The sequence below is a fragment of the Rhinopithecus roxellana genome, chromosome 4 (assembly GCF_007565055.1).
Source record: "Rhinopithecus roxellana isolate Shanxi Qingling chromosome 4, ASM756505v1, whole genome shotgun sequence".
NCBI lineage: Eukaryota > Metazoa > Chordata > Mammalia > Primates > Cercopithecidae > Rhinopithecus > Rhinopithecus roxellana.
Window position 1 is genome coordinate 70,320,888 of NC_044552.1, and position 16,101 is coordinate 70,336,988.

Genomic DNA, 16,101 nt, shown 5'->3' on the forward strand with positions numbered 1-16,101 from the left:
TGATCACTTGTCTCAGTGATGTCTTTTGAAGCACCTTTCCTCCGTTGAGTCCAGCATCACATACTGCATTTTATTGCCATGTCTCTAGTTTTTTATCTGCATCTGTTCCTTGGTTTTCTGTCTGTCAAAGCATTAATGTTTTTGGAGAATGCAAGCCTTCTTTTCCTTTAACTTGAGAGTCCCTACCTTTAGATTTTCCTAGTGTTTCATTATAATCACATTCAGTGTATGGATCCCTGGCCAGCATGCTGCCTACATGATGCTGTGTCCTTCTCAGGGTACCTGGTCTGGAGGCACATGGTGTCCATCTGCCCCTCATTAGTGATGTTAATTTTGGTCACCCAGTCAAGGTGCTATTCAGTTTCTCCACTTATGGTTAATATGTTTTCCCTTTCAACTAATCAGCAATCTATGGGAGACACTTTGAGACCCTGCTAGTATCATGCTTCTCATTAAACTTTCCCTTAAGATTTATCATCAACAGATAACTTTTGCTGAACAATTATTTACTATGACAGTTGTAAAATGATGATTTTTAAAAATTATTTCCTCCAAATTTATCACTTGGTATTCTACTATAGAGCCCTCTCTTGTTCCCCATTAACCCACCTACACACCCTGCACACTGATTCACCCATCTGTCACCCATTAACCCATCCATTCATCCACCCATCCACCCATCATCCACCTGTCTATCCACCCATCCACCTACTTGTCTACCCACCATCCACCCATCCCTCTATCCAGCCAGTCATCCATCCATCCAGCCATCCAGTGACCCAGCCATCAATCTACCCAGCCATCCACCCATCCATCTATCCACCCATCCACCCACCCACTCACCCTCTTACCTATCCATCTTTCATCTGCCCATTCACTCACCCATCCATTCATTCTCACATTCACCTGTCTATCCATCCACCCAGCTATCTATCTACTGATGCGTCCACTCATCCATCCATCCACCCATCCATTCTCTTATCCACCTTTCTATCCATCCACTGATCCATCCATCCATCCATCCATCCCCATTCACCCATCCATGTATCCATTCAGTCACCCATCTATTCACCCATCTATCCATCCATCCATCCACCCACCCAGTATCCATCCATTCAGCCATCCACCCATTCATCTGTCCATCCATCTATCCATCCACTCACTCACCTACCTACCCATCCACTCAGCTATTCATTCATCCATCCATCCATCCATCCATCCATCCATCCACTCAGCTATTCATCCTCCACCCATCTATCCATCCATCCATCCATCCATCTATCCATCTATTCATCCGTCTAGTTATCATCAGTATAGATTCATGGATTTCTATTTTATTCATCAGGTTATAATCTATTACTGTCCTCGTATAGTTTGATGTTCAGATTGCCCCAGATTTGGCCAGTGAAAGCCCCCTTTAAGCTGGTTCCAGTGACTATATTTTAAATGCTTTTTTAAACTTAAGTTGAGTATTAAATAAATAGTTCTATTCATAAATAATAATAAGGCAAATTTGATAATTAGGATGACTCAGATTTTAGGGCGAAATTGGTGTCCCTGAAGGCATGAAGGAGGCTGAGAAGCAGTTTCTGTCTCCCTAGTTGGCTTCACTGACCTCTGTGCTATCAGAGAGCTTAGGATCTGACATCTGCCTCATAATCTTATCCTGGATCTTCTGTCTGTGGAAGAATTGCAGCAGACATGGTCATTTTGCAGTTGGGACTAGGCAGCAGCAAAGTCAGACTCGAGGCACCTAGACCTGAATTTGGAGCACTGTTAGCTGAATCCAGAGAGCTCAGCCTTCCTGAGCCCTGAGCCCTGAAGAGACCACAGAGGTGGCCTAGTGGGTGCCACATGCAGCCTGGCTGACAGTAAGAAGGAGAATGGGGAAAACCACTGCCTCTTTGCTTTGCAGAGCAGGAAGAATCACTATTGTTACTTCTCTTTGCTTTAGGTTGGCTCCCATCATCTGAGACTCCACAGAGGCCTGGAAGCCAACGCCCCTGCTTTCGACAGGTAGGGATTGTCTGACACCATCCAAGCCTGTCATTGTCATCCTTAGACATCATCCTCCCATCAGACACAAGGGATAGGGTGTGACAGGAAAGAGAGGACCCTGAACCCTCAATCTAAATCTGCTTTCCTTTTGGTCCTTTATGCAAGAAGGGAGATTACAAAATGGGATTTTTACTTGTTCTCAGGTTTCCTGAAGGTAAATTAATGAATGTTCAGGTGGCACTTTATAATTATTTTATCTTATCAGTTTCTTGCAATGAGGCTTCCTCTCTATGCCCTGGTTAATAAGGGATAATCCAAATTATAGGATATTTGAAGCTGTTTGTTTTTTGTTTTAAAATAATATAGAATAAATAAGTATAGAAAAGTATAAAGCAAAAAATAAAAGTACCCTAACTCCCAGTTACCACTCTCAGAGATTTTACTATTAGTAGTTTTTTACGTGTCATTCTAGAAAACAATTTTGGCATTATATATATATTTAAATACACAGATTGGATCATTACACATGACTGTTTTGCAGCTTCCTTAAGAAAAGCTGAGCTATTTGTAATATGTATTTGAAATAATAGCTTCTTAAAAGATTTGCTTATTTAATCTAAGTACTCAATATTCTAAAATTGTCTTAGTGAATATAGTAAAAATTCTCGAAAGTAATGTTTTCAGTGTTTGACTCATTCTACCTGAAGCTTTATTGAGACTTGAAGTTTGCTTTCATACTCTCATTAAACATAACGCTGGTCGCATGAGCCCAGATGTGACCCCCTGATTAGCATGTTACATATAATGGGCTTTTTCTGTAAAGAGATATTTAATCAAGTATAGACAAAACCATTGCCTTTTCCAGAACATCTTTAGTATGTCCTAAGCATTCTACATATGGAGTTCTTTCAGTTGACATTCATCTATACTAAATTATCTTAGGAAATAGTGAACATGAAACTGAAAATGAAATTCTACCTGGCTGAGCTCGGTGGCTCAGATTTTAGGGGGTCGCCTGGGTGACAAAGTGAGATTCCATCTCAAAACAAAACAAACAAACAAACAACAAAAAATTCTACCTGAAGCTGACACAAAACAAGAGGGAAGAGTCATGATGAGTTCACTTCAAAAACCCTCCTATGTTTAGGAGCTTTCTTAAAAAATACATATATCTAGTTGAAGCACATTTGCATAGACTGTAGATTTTTCAGAATCCTCGTAATGCGTGGTGTGTGAGATGCACGTACTGCAGAGAATGAGACCCCTCTCTTCTCATAAGCACCCCAGAGACTGCCTTGCCCCTTGGAAAGCATTTCTAAATCTAGGGGTACACTTAGATCTCTTCTGCAAATCACAGGACAAGCTGCTGAAAGGGTGAGTCTTTCTACAGGCAGCTACTGTGTCCAGGAAGTCTCTTCTGTAACGCTTCTTACCCACGACACTGGACTGGAGGCAGGAGCCCTCCCATTCCCTTGCAGGAGCTGCTGCTTTCATGTTCATTGCTAACTATGTTCCCCTCATTTGAGATAACATTTGGAAATAAGGTGACATGTCTACCTAGTGGCCACGGTGGGGCACTGTGAGGGTCCCCCTGAGAGCAGGCTGCCCTGGTCCCCAATGATGTCCCTGGACTGGCATGTGCGTTGTCCTGGGTGCCTCCCAATTCTCTTCTCTGGGACATCACTGCGCCCTCAAGAGTCGTGCGGTTCTCTGATGGATTTCATCGAGAGTAAATCCTTTCTTTCCCCTGTAAAACCTTCACATAGATAGTTTTTCTCCCCGGAGGATGCTTGTTTTCCTTTGCCTGAGCTGCATGGGTGCCCCTGTTAGCCGAGGCTGTCTCTTGTCACTTTGCTCTATGTGCTCCGTATCTGAGGAGGGCTGTTTGCAGCAGGCCTTTGGCTGCAGCAGGGTCTTGTCATCTCTGTGTGGCGATGAGTCTCTGTGGAAGGGTTAACCTTTCACGGGGCAGTGCCTGAGTCTCCACTTGCAGGACAGTGAAGCCCTTCTCCTTCCCCGCCCCACTCTGCGGGCGGCTGCTGTGCACATCAGGTTGTGCTGAACTCTTGGTCCCTCCCTAAAGATGAAAAGGATGCTTCCAAATGGAAATCTGATTCCTTAGTGTCCCGAAAAACTCCTGTTTTCTAAGTAGCTTCCCATGACAGTAACCCATGGGTAGGGGAAGTGAAAAAAAAGGCCTCAGTGCTCAGGGTGACCCAGGAAGAAGCCTGCCCGCTGCCGACCTTGCTGCTGGTGCCAGCACTCCCTTATCCCCTGGGTGCCAGCGCTTCCTTACGCCCTGGGTGCCAGCGCTCCCTTACGCCCTGGGTCAGCAGGGCCTCTCAGCTCACCAATAACACACATTTTACAATAAAGGAAAGAAGAACCACCTCCCACACACCAAGCACTGTCTTTGTCACTTTCACTAGTCTTTTTAGTCCTCCTAGCCATTCTCTGCAGGAGGGGAAGTAGCCCTGCTCTGTAGTTGAAGGAGCCAGCTCAGAGGGGATGAATCATTTGATCAGGGGAGTTTGGGGTTGGTGACAGCATAGAGTAATGATGAGGAATAGTGAGTAATAATGAGTAATAGCAGTTCCTCTGGCCCTGGGCTTTGGAACTAATTGAGAAGAAGGGGCAGGAATGAGACAGGCAGCGATCAGAAATGGGCCTTGTTTCTGAGGAGCCACATTGAGGGATGTGGCTTGGATGTGTGGCCAACGTGGGCTCCCTCACCAGGGGCAGAGCCTGCACATGTCAGAGCCAGGCCTGGGATGCAACTTCTCTGGGCAGACCGACCCGAAAGAAAGCCCACAAGGGCTGAGCCACACACAGCCCCGCCCCAGGGCCACCTGGAGCTCCACATGGAGACGGGAGCCCGGGAGGGTGCTCACCCTTAACTTAGGCCAGGGAGTCAGCAGGCGAGCCTAACTTCAAACCACCGACTTCAAAATCCATATTCTTTCCACTACTGTCCCTTAAAGTTAGTAAGATAATGTTTTCTCTTATCGGGTAAGGGGAAAAAATGATTTTTTCATGATCATTATTAGCTCTTTAAAAAAATTCTGCTCATAAACGTGTCATTATAGAAATTTGGGAAAGAGAAAGATGTTTAAAGAAGAAAAGAACTGAAATCATATAAAATTCCACCACTTGTGACATCATGTGTTTTCTTCCAGTGTTTTTTCTATATTTAGGCCTAAAGATTGCACCATTAAATAATAATTTGACGTCTGCTTTATGCATTGTATCATTTCCCTGTGTTTTGTTTAAGGCAGTACATTTCAACATGTTTACATTTGAAATGTTACTTTAAAAAAAGCTGGTGATCATAGATAAATATTGGAATCTCCCCCTAATATTCCAACATACATATTTAGAAAGTAGCTTCTAATACAAGGAATATTTCCCAAAGCCTGCAAGTTGTTTTATCTCCTTGTTGTGGCTTAGCATAATGAAATACAGCACTTAGATTGAAAACAGGATGCTGAGTTGAGAGTTCTCCTGCCAGTTGTTCTAGTTTTGAGAAAGATGGGTACCAAGCAAGGTAAGTAATTCATTTCACACGTGCACATTGCCAGTATAAGACTCTAGGCCAGGCGCGGTGGCTCATGCCTGTAATCCCAACACGTTGGGAGGCTGAGGTGGGAAGATTGCTTGAAGCCAGGAGTTTGAGATCAGCCTGAGCAACATAGCAAGACCCTGTCTCTATGAAAAATAAATAAGTAAAAATTAGCCAGATGTGGTGGCATGCACCTATAGTCCCTACTACTTGAGAGGCTGAGGTGGGAGGATTGCTTGAGCCCAGGAGTTTGAGGCAGCAGTGAACTATGATCATGCCACTGCACTCTAGCCTGGACAACAGACTGAGATCCTATCTCAGAAACAAAACTCTGTTGATGGAAGCTCAGGTTAGGTGTTCTAGATTTAATGGGAGATGCTTTATAGAAAGTCCAGCATATCCTTTGTCTGATTCCAAACTCATGTAGAAGTCTACACTAGCTAGTCATAATGGCAGCTGGGAGGGACAGGTTCTCTCCACCCAGGCTCATTTTCCACGCTTTGGGTCATGGGGGATAACTGGTCCTGGACTCTGGCACTAAAAGCATGACTCCTTCTGCCCCGTCTTCCCTTGAGGGTCAGAACAGGGCAGAGTCTGTACCTGTGCCTGTGCCCAGCATCACGCCCACCCCACTGACTTTGCAGGCACATGGTGCTTCTGAAGGAGCAGTACGGACAGCAGGTGGTCGTGAACCTTCTGGGAAGCAGAGGCGGAGAGGAGGTACTCAACAGAGCCTTCAAGGTAAGGCCTGGTTGTCCTCCCCACGGCTGGGCTGGGTGGCGGGTGGCCATGGTGGAGCCTTGAGCCTGGAGGTGGATCCTGCAGGGACTGGAGCTGAAGCCCAACCCTCCTTCATTTCCTGAGGCTTCCCCAGTGTTCCGACCGGTGAACACGGCAGTGCTCGGTGACTTGGGCCCTGATACGGTTTGAGTGTAATGTCTTTTTTTTTTTTTTTTTTTTTTAAAGACAGAGTTTCACTCTTGTTACCCAGGCTGGAGTGCAGTGGCGCAATCTCAGCTCACTGCAACCTCTGCCTCCCAGGTCCAAGTGATTCTCCTGCCTTGGCCTCCTGAGTAGCTGTGATTACAGGCGCCTGCCATCACGCCAGGCTAATTTTTGTATTTTTAGTAGAGACGGGGTTTTATCATGTTGGTCAACCTGGTCAAGAACTTCTAACCTCAGGTGATCCACCCGCCTCAGCCTCCCAAAGTACTGGGATTACAGGTGTGTGCCACTGCGCCCAGCCTAGTGAGTGTAATTTTTGTGAGTTGATGGTTCGGAGAATTTGTTCAAAGTCAAAACAGAGCATTTCCTGTCCCAGCCATATGTCCCTTACCCTCCCCATGGGGCTTTGAGGGCTTCTGACCTCTCAAGGAGTCCCTCTCAGTTCAGCTCAGGAGCAGGCAGGCCTCCTCTTTGCCCTGGCTGGTCCTGGGTGAGCTCCCCCAGCCCCACAGGGCACCTGACCTCAGGGCTCAGGAGCAGGAGCCTCCGTGGCTTTCCCCTGCTTGCCTGCTGGCCTTCAAATTTCCCCCTCTTCCTTGGGCTCCCATGGGAGCTCCCGGACCTGCTCCTGCTGGGCTCCCATGGGCAACTTCAGGGTTCCCTGGGGGCTTTTCCTGGCGAACCTGGACAGAGATCCTGGGCAGGGTCACAGAGCCATGGGAGCAAGAGACTCCGCCCACCTGGCCAGGGTCTATCCCTGTGCATGGATCCCAGGCCTCCAGCCCGCGCCCCCTGCTCCCCAGGCGCAAGACATTCTAGAATGAGCCATGGAGGTTCCTGGTTCCTTTACCAGCCTCCATGTCCCCTGCCTAATAGAGGAAAACTCTCATTTAAAGCTCAAGGATATCCCTTACAGAGAGAGCTCGAAGTCGCCTCACTGGAGGTGAAGGCCATCTCTGAGCCTTTCCCTCTGCTTAGAAATGCCACATGCTCATGCTCAGAGCAGGCACTTCCTGGTTGCCAATTTTATTTGGCCAGACCTGCTTTTCCTGTTTGGTTTGTTGCTATTAGCAACAAGCTCCAGAAGTGTCTCCCTTCCCACCCATCTTGGCAGTGATGCTGGCTGCTAATTTGAAGGAAGAAGGAAAAAAAAAAAGAAAGCCAAAAAATAAGAATAATAATAAGAACCCCAGGTCTTTTTCCCCTGTGCCTTAAGTTGTGGCCCCTCCCATCAGTGGGTGAAGTGCCCGGCACTAGTGAGGGCGAGAGATGGCAGCCACCTCATACGGGGAAGGGTGGGCTCCTGGCCAGGTAGGGAGGGGTACTCTAGCTGGAGACCTGGGTCATGGCCCTGCCTGGGATGGTCCTCAGCCACATCAGTTCGGCCCAGACCAAGGTTGGCGGCCCGGCAGCCTGTCCAGGGCCCAGTGGCCATCAGTCCTGCTGGATGAAGCACTGGCTCCGGAATGCATGGCACTGAGCCACCAGTTGGGCTCCTCCAGCTTCTTGCTCACAGCAAGACTTGGCTGACAATGACAGCATTGCATTGATTTATGCTCAGGCCTATCACAGGTGGTCACATTGAGTCAGACCAGATGACCCCCAAGTCCTTCTAGTCCTTCCAAGTTACTAGGACCTCTGGCTGGGCAGAGGCTGGACTGGCCTGACCTGAAACCACAAGGGCATGGGTACAGGGTGTGAGAGGCCTGGAAGCCAGGTGGCCTGGGTAGGCAGACAGTTTGTCCTTTATCACGGGGCTCTCTGGGGAGAAAGCCAGGGAGCTGCCAGGCCAGGGGAGCCTCATATGGAAGGGAGGGCTCTTAAGGGCATCATGGTGTCATCAGCAGCCCCTTGCCCTGCTTCCCATCTGTTCCCACCTTCACTCTGGCTCCCTGACCATTCTGAAATAGCATCGGGATGTGGGACCCACCTAGGCCACTTCAGCTGGAGACTTGGTCTCTTCAGAGCACAGCCACCAGAGGCTGGTATGCAGCAGGCTGGGGCCAGTTACCAGGGCAACGGGGAGCTGGATTATGAGCTCTGCAGCCTGCTGCAGCCCTGCTATCTCTGAGGGCCTGGGGCATCTGAGCCACCTGGGCCACCTGAAGAACAGAACAGTCTTTCCACACCTGTGCCCTCTGGGGAGCCCTGCAGGAGTATGATCTCCCCAGGGGACCACACCTGCTCTGGCTTCTTTTGTCCAAGGGGAACCTTCTGCCCTTTCGCAGGCAAGATGCTCTGTGTGGGTTTTGTCCCCCCAGGGCCTTTGTCCTGTGCTTCCCTTTCAGGGTTAACTGCCTGGTCCATTGTGAGCTTCCAGCTAAAGCATGTCCTGCAGCAAGTCACCTTGGTTAGCCGCACAGGTCAAGCTATGCAAGGAACTCGTCCTCCTTGTCCTTCCTTCCCTCTGCTCCCCTCACCGCCCTCCCCTCCTCTTTTCAGAAGCTGCTCTGGGCTTCTTGCCACGCAGGCGACACGCCTATGATCAATTTTGACTTCCATCAGTTTGCCAAAGGCGGGAAGCTAGAGAAATTGGAGACCCTCTTGAGGCCACAGTTAAAGCTGCACTGGGAGGACTTTGATGTGTTCACGAAGGGGGAGAACGTCAGTCCACGGTGAGGCTCGCTGCACACTGTGCCACGTCTTCTGCTGGGGGGGAAGCGTCAGTCCACAGTGAGGCTCACTGCGTGCTGTGCCTTCTTCTGGGTGAGGTGGCAGAGGGGCTGCACCATAGAGGACATAGAGGACATGTGCCCTGTGAGGGGCGGCTTCCTTCCCTCCCCACTCAGCTACCCTTGCGGTTTCCTGGGTCATAAGCTTGGCGACATTGGGAATCTTGGGTTCCAGCTTCTCCTCTCCCTTCCCACAATAGGAGACAGGCTTTTGAATTTCTCAAGGAGATGTTGAGGCATGGTTTTCTGGCAAAAGAAATGAACTTATAAAGGGGACTGCATTTAAACATGGAGCTCCACGCTGGGACGCAGGCCTGTGAGAGTGAGGGCCACAGTCCCAGTGGGATGGCTGGCATAAACTTAGATTGCTCGAGGAGACCAGGGTATGGACTGCCTTGTTCAGAGCAGAGGAGGAAAACAAAGTCCAGTTCCCTCAGGTCACATGCAGGGGGTCCTCATTATTTGCAGATTCCATATTGGCTAATTTACTTCTTCCTTAAAACTTATTTGTAACCCCAAAATCAGTACTCAAAGGATTTTTCCTGGACATTCACAGATGTGTGCAGAGCAGTGACAATTTGAGTCACATGTACATGCTTCCAGCTGAGATCAAACAAGGTGATACTCTGTCTTCTTATTTCAGCCCTCGTATGTAAACAAGTGTCCTTTTTGAGATTTAGTACCGTTTTTCACATTTGTGGGGTCTTTGTTAGGAGCCCCTCTTTGTTCGGGGATCTCATGGTTTAGTATGGCCCCAAGCGTTGTGCTGAAGAACTGTCTAGCACTTCTGAGCACAAGAAGGTGGTGGTGTGCTTTATGGAGAAAATGCACATTAAGATAAGCTTTGTCCCGATATGAGTTACAATGCTGTCGGCCATGGTTCAGTGTTAATTAAACAAATATATATATTCAATAAGGTGTCTTTATATGGAAACATACATAAAACAAGTTTGTATATTGATCAGTTGATGAAAATGTGACCAGAGATTTGCAGGAACCTAACCCTATATCTCCCCTAGGACCGATGGTTCTGTGTTCATGTCCAATTCAGTGTTCCTACAACTTTATAGAACATAATTGCTATAAATAACAAGGACCAGCTAAACTTAAAATGACCCAGTTGTGCAGGCTGCTGAGTGTGTGTCCTGGGGTCTGCCTGGCTTTCCAGCAATGCTGGGGATCCACTGGGATGGACACTGGGGTTTCTGGGGGTCTACTGGTGAGGAGGTGGGGGTTCTTAGAACATGTTTCCTCACGCCTATAATCCCAGCACTTTGGAAGGCCGAGGCATGCGGATCACAAGGTCAGGAGTTCGAGACCAGCCTGGCCAATGTTGTGAAACACTGTCTCTACTAAAAATACAAAAATTAGCTGGATGTGATGGCACGCACCTATAGTCCCAGCTACTCGGAAGGCTGAGGCAGGAGAATTGCTTGAACCAGGGAGGCAGAGGTTGCAGTGAGCCAAGATCGTGACATTGCACTCCAGCTTGGGTGACAGAGTGAGACTCTGTCTCAAAAAAAAAAAAAAGAACATGTTTCCTTGGGAGTCGACAGTTAGACATGGGCCACTGTGCTATGGCCACTGCTTTTTTGAACACAACTTATAACCGTTTACATTTCTTCTTGTCCTAAGTTTTCAGAAAGGCACTTTGCGGATGAACTGTCTTGACTGCCTGGACCGAACCAACACTGTGCAGAGCTTCATCGCACTCGAGGTGTGTCCCTGCTGCAGCCTTTTCGGCCATCTGTGCCAGGTCCTATGACTTAAGCTGCACAGGCTGAGCTGAGCACCTTTAGCGGCAAGATGAGGGTGGCATCACCGAGACAACCTTCTAACTGTGGGGAAAGTGGACAGGGAGACACTGGGACATCCAGAGAGGGGTTCCCCAGGTGGCTGCTTTCTCTGTCATAGGCACGCTTTCTCACAGCCTCTTGTGAAATGCATCCCAGACATGGTGGCCCAAAGGCTCCTAGGGAAGAGCAGTTGTGTAATGATTATTGTGAATGCATCATTGGCCAAAGGCAGTGTGAGGCTGGCCGGATGAGGCTGGATTTGAAGCTGAGGAGGGAGACCCGGGTCTGTGTGGCCACAGCTGTCTGGCTGACCTCTCCTGGCTAGGGGGTTGGGGCGGGGTCAGCGCCCCCTGCTGTCCACCACTGTTTGCTTTTCAGCCTCTGGCTGTGTAGCCAGGAGGTCAGGTGTTGGGTGGTCAGAGGAGGGCTTGGATGGACCCTATAGATAAAGTTGGGGTGAGGTATGGGAAGTCACTGTCTGCTGTAGGAACTCCTCATCCTCTGGAGGGGCACAGGGTCTTCCAGGACATGGCATAATCCACAGGCTGCTGAATAAGGAACCTCCTGGGACGGTGGCTGTGGGGCCTCTGTGGGAGAAACCAGTGACAGCCATTCATTATTCCTCCCCAGGTCCTGCATCTGCAGCTCGAGACCCTGGGGCTGAGTTCAAAACCCATTGTTGACCGCTTTGTGGAGTCCTTCAAAGCCATGTGGTCTCTGAATGGCCACAGCCTGAGCAAGGTGTTCACAGGCAGCAGGTCCCTGGAAGGGAAGGCCAAGGTAGGGCCCCACCAAGGGGGCAGGGTGGGGGCCCCAGGGACCCCCCTCACGGCCTGCGGTCTGGGCTCTTGGCAGGTGGGGAAGCTGAAGGATGGAGCCCGGTCCATGTCTCGAACCATCCAGTCCAACTTCTTCGACGGGGTGAAGCAGGAGGCAATCAAGCTGCTGCTGGTTGGGGACGTCTACGGCGAGGAGGTGGCAGACAAAGGGGGCATGCTGCTGGACAGCACAGCACTCCTGGGTAGGGCCCGCCACGGACAGGGGGAGGCGGGAAGGCGGGGGCTCCGCGGCCCCACGTTCCCACCGCCTCTGTGCCATCCAGAGAGTGGGTGGCAGACGTGCCTGGTGTCTGAGCAGTGGACCATGCACCTTGCAGCTGTCACTGCCTCTCCCGGGAGCCTGTGCTTTCCAGCTGGGCCTGGGAGCTCACACGTCCTCTGTCTCGGCTTGCACTGTGTTTCCATCCTGAGAAGCGGGAGACACCAGGCGGGCTCAGGGAGAGGCCATGCACTCTCCTAAACGCATCGGTGCCTTTGAACGCTCACCCACTCCAGAAACTTCCTCAGCTGCTTGGGTTCTTGGGCCTTTAGCAGGTGATGTTGGCCTTGGGAGCTTCCCATGAAGTTGGCCTCCAGTTTCTGTTTTGGACCCTGTGGAAACAGAGGAGGAGGATGCTGTAATCTCCCAGGGATGAGGGCACCTTCGGGTCTCAGCGGCAACACAGCGTGGTTCCATCAATATAGGAGGTTCCTTTGAGAGCATTTTAATGACATCTTCTTACCTGAGCCTGTAAACATATTAGGTCTCATGGAAAAAGGAGGAGAAACCCAGCATTTTTCCTTACAAGAATGTACAAGTTTCGCTTTAGAAACATCAGGTGTTTTTGAAAAATGAACTAGCCCATGCTTAAAATGGGTTCATGGCCCTTTTCCACTCTCACTCTTTCTTCACTGGGGGAGCGCTTATTTGGCTTCCGACAGGCCAGGCGATATTTAGTTTCTACTCTGGAAACAATGCCAGCTCTATAAAAGGTGAACGAAGCTCCATGTTGTACAGTGAGTCTTATTTAATAGCAAGGCAGACATGAGTTAGATTTGGGTTACGTCACAAGTTTAAACGATGGAATATATTTTGGCTATTGAGAGGATGGTGATGGTGATGATATTGTTTTAAAGCCTTAAGTCTGGGGCAAAACAAAACATATCAGACATGCAGGCTGGAAGGCAGAGGATGCAAAGGTGGCTGTCTGGGTTGGTAAGACACTTAAAAGTATAGTGGATATGGGCACATCCACATTGAAATATGGTCAGTTACAGCATGCCCTGGCTTAAATTCCTATGCCTTGTTCTTCCACGGAGTGGACAGTGAGGACATGGCTTTTCCCTGTCATGTCTGAGATCCCTGTGATCTGATGTCCCATGGCTTCTGGCTTCAGTTGGGGACAGCGGTGTAGATGGTGAGTTTCCAGTCTTATGTTTTCCTGCCTTTATTGCAGAAATGCCATAAGGGAAGCACCATGGTGACCATGGTTTTAAACCTTTTGTCGCCTTCCTAAGGAGCATACCCTGGTTTATCTCTAGAGGCTCATGAACCATCTGTCTCTGCCAGGCAGCCTCTTCTTTTTGGAGGATGCCTGAGCTTTGGAACTGCAAAGAAATGTGCCTTTTTATGCCTCCTGACAGTGACTCCCAGGATCCTGAAAGCTATGACTGAGCGTCAGTCTGAATTCACAAATTTCAAGCGGATCCGGATTGCCATGGGGACCTGGAACGTGAATGGAGGAAAGCAGTTTCGGAGCAACCTGCTCAGGACGGCGGAGCTGACCGACTGGCTGCTCGACTCGCCCCAGCTCTCAGGCGCTGCCGAATCCCAGGGTGAGGGCAGTGGCTTCGGGGGAAGACAAAATCCAATTCCACCTCACCTGACGTGTCAGGCTTGACCTTTTAGTGGCCATCGTCTTGTGGAATTTCGTCTTTGTGTTTTCCCTCCTCACAGTGTTTAAATAGCACCGTGGTCTAACAGTCAAGAATGCTGCCTCACAAGTAACTTTGACTTTTTTCCTTTCCTGAATGTTTAGAAGAGTTAGCAGATGGTGAATCTCTCTTTTCTCTTTGCATACAGTGATGGTGAAGTCTTAGGCTTTCATCAGTAGAATCTTTTTGTCACCAGGCTGAAGGTGTGGCTTCTAGAGCCATGTAACTGTGAGGACGGGAGCCAGGCCTGTCTTCAATGTTTTGTTTTTGTTTGTTTTTGTTTTTTGTTTTTAGACGAGTTTCACTCTCATCACCCAGGCTGGAGTGCAGTGACACAATCTTGGCTCACTGCAATCTCCACCTCCCAGATTCAAGGAATTATCCTGCCTCAGTCTCCTGAGTAGCTGGGATTACAGGCACCCACCACCACGCCTAGCTAATTTTTGTATTTTTAGTGGAGATGGGGTTTTGCCATGTTGGCCAAGCTGGTGTCGAACTCCTGAACTCAGATGATCCCTCTGCCACAGCCTCCCAAAGTGCTGGGATTACAGGTGTGCGCCACTGCGCCTGGCCCTGCCTTTAGTGTTGATATTGACCAAGAACGGCTCATCCCTGCCTCTCCCCAAACCAACTCTATTCATCTGCTTTAAGTAGTCACAAAATAATCCATGTGCTATTTAGGAATAAAATAATTCCAAATGTTGACACCTCACCTTTTATCTTGTAAGATACACTATTGAATGGCCCCAGAACTTAAGATCTGAAGAATAAGTGATTCTTGTACAGTCAGCGTTGACTCAGGGGCCTTACTTTTTTTTTTTTTTTTTTTTTTTTTTTTTTTTTTTTTTGCCTCATTGGACTCAGGAAGACACTTGTGTTTCAGGTTTTTGCCTGTTGGTGAGTGACCTGTGGTCTAGCTGACGTGGTGGCCCATGTGGACATTCATGCCCCACAGCTGCCTAGGTGGTGCCCAGAGCCCCGTCCCTTCCTCTGCACACGCCATCTGTGCCCTCCTTTCTGCCTCAGAGGGCAGGTGGCAAAGTCCACCATTCAGAGCCACTGGGGATCTCTGTGTCAGTGGTAGCCTGAGTTGCTGCTTGTGCCTCCAGAAGCCATTCAGGATACCCTCTGGAGCAGGCCCATCAATGCAGAGGGTGCTTAGCACAGCTGTGGCTCAAGAGCCATCCCTCCTCTCCCCACTGAAGTGACTCCTCTTCTTTTCCCTGCAGGAAGGTGTGCGTGTTGTTAGCAAGCTGGCTGGTGTTTTGCAGGGGATCTTTTTGGGGAAGACACTAGCAGGCTCCCCAGCAGTCCCACTAGAGATGCACCAGGTTCCAGAGAAGGAAAGGAAAGTGCTGTGGTTACTGCTGCCAAGCAGACCAGACAGAGGGACAGAGATTGTTTTTTCTTTTTTCTTTTTTTTTTAAAGAAAAAGCTTTAAGTCAGGGAAACTAGAGGTTCCACGTTGCCCATTGTGGCCAACAGAGAAGGAAGTGGACAGCCTGCCTGGCCTCTCACTGACAGAGGCCACGTCCTCCTGGCTGGACCCTGGGGAGGCAGGCATCTCACTTTCTGCAGGAGCTATGGCTGGGCTTGGGGGCTCAGGAGACTGGGTGTCAGAGGTCGTGACTGGAGAGATTCAGGCAATGGCTACAGGGTTATATTAAACTCTGACCTGTCCCCTGTTCAAAGGGAACAGAATGGATGGAGGGCCCCTCTGGGCTCACTGTGCTGCATTTAAGCCAGGCATTTCTGAAGCAGATTCCACTGGGGCAGTTCCCAGCAGCAATGATAGCCACCTGGAGTTGGACTCAGGCAGTGGATAGTGTGGCTTGGGAGAGGGGACTGGGGAACCCCATGAACTCGTAATGCAGGGCTTGGTGGTCCTGACTTCTGTCATCTCTTGCCTTGCTCCCCAGATGACAGCAGCCCAGCTGATATATTTGCTGTGGGGTTTGAAGAGATGGTGGAATTGAGCGCAGGGAATATTGTCAATGCCAGGTAAGGGGCCAGGTGTGTGGGGCCGGGCGGGGACTTCCTGAGTCAGGTGCCTGGCTGGGAGCAGAGCCTCTGAGGCTCTCCTGGAGCCAGCCTGCTTCTGAGTCAGCTAAGCTGTGGCTCTGGCTGTGTGGGGATCTGTCACCTGGCTCCTTCTCCATGCTCACACATGCACCTGCCCCCTTCTTTCCCTGCTACTTAGGAAGTAAAAGGAAGGGCTGATGATTGCTGTGTTTTCTCTGCAGTGCTCTGGCCTTGGCCACTTGTTGAGGCTGATTTACACTGCCAGAGGGAGCTGGCATGTGTGGACCTAGGATGCAAGGGAAGGGCGGGGCTGGGACTGGGAGAGTGGTTGACTCATGTTTCCTAGGGAGAGGTGA

The 16,101-nt window shown here is 49.4% G+C and overlaps 1 protein-coding gene across 1 annotated transcript in view; it reads left to right on the forward strand.

Moving 5' to 3' along the window:
* SYNJ2 (synaptojanin 2) overlaps positions 1 to 16,101 on the forward strand; it is a 115,514-nt gene that overhangs the window by 69,766 nt on the left and 29,647 nt on the right. Inside the window, exons 6-13 of the mRNA XM_010381542.2 lie at positions 1,955 to 2,016; positions 6,202 to 6,298; positions 8,945 to 9,117; positions 10,810 to 10,891; positions 11,601 to 11,750; positions 11,826 to 11,991; positions 13,433 to 13,624; positions 15,643 to 15,724. Coding sequence (XP_010379844.1) covers positions 1,955 to 2,016; positions 6,202 to 6,298; positions 8,945 to 9,117; positions 10,810 to 10,891; positions 11,601 to 11,750; positions 11,826 to 11,991; positions 13,433 to 13,624; positions 15,643 to 15,724 — 1,004 coding nt within the window. The remainder of the gene's footprint in view (positions 1 to 1,954; positions 2,017 to 6,201; positions 6,299 to 8,944; positions 9,118 to 10,809; positions 10,892 to 11,600; positions 11,751 to 11,825; positions 11,992 to 13,432; positions 13,625 to 15,642; positions 15,725 to 16,101) is intronic.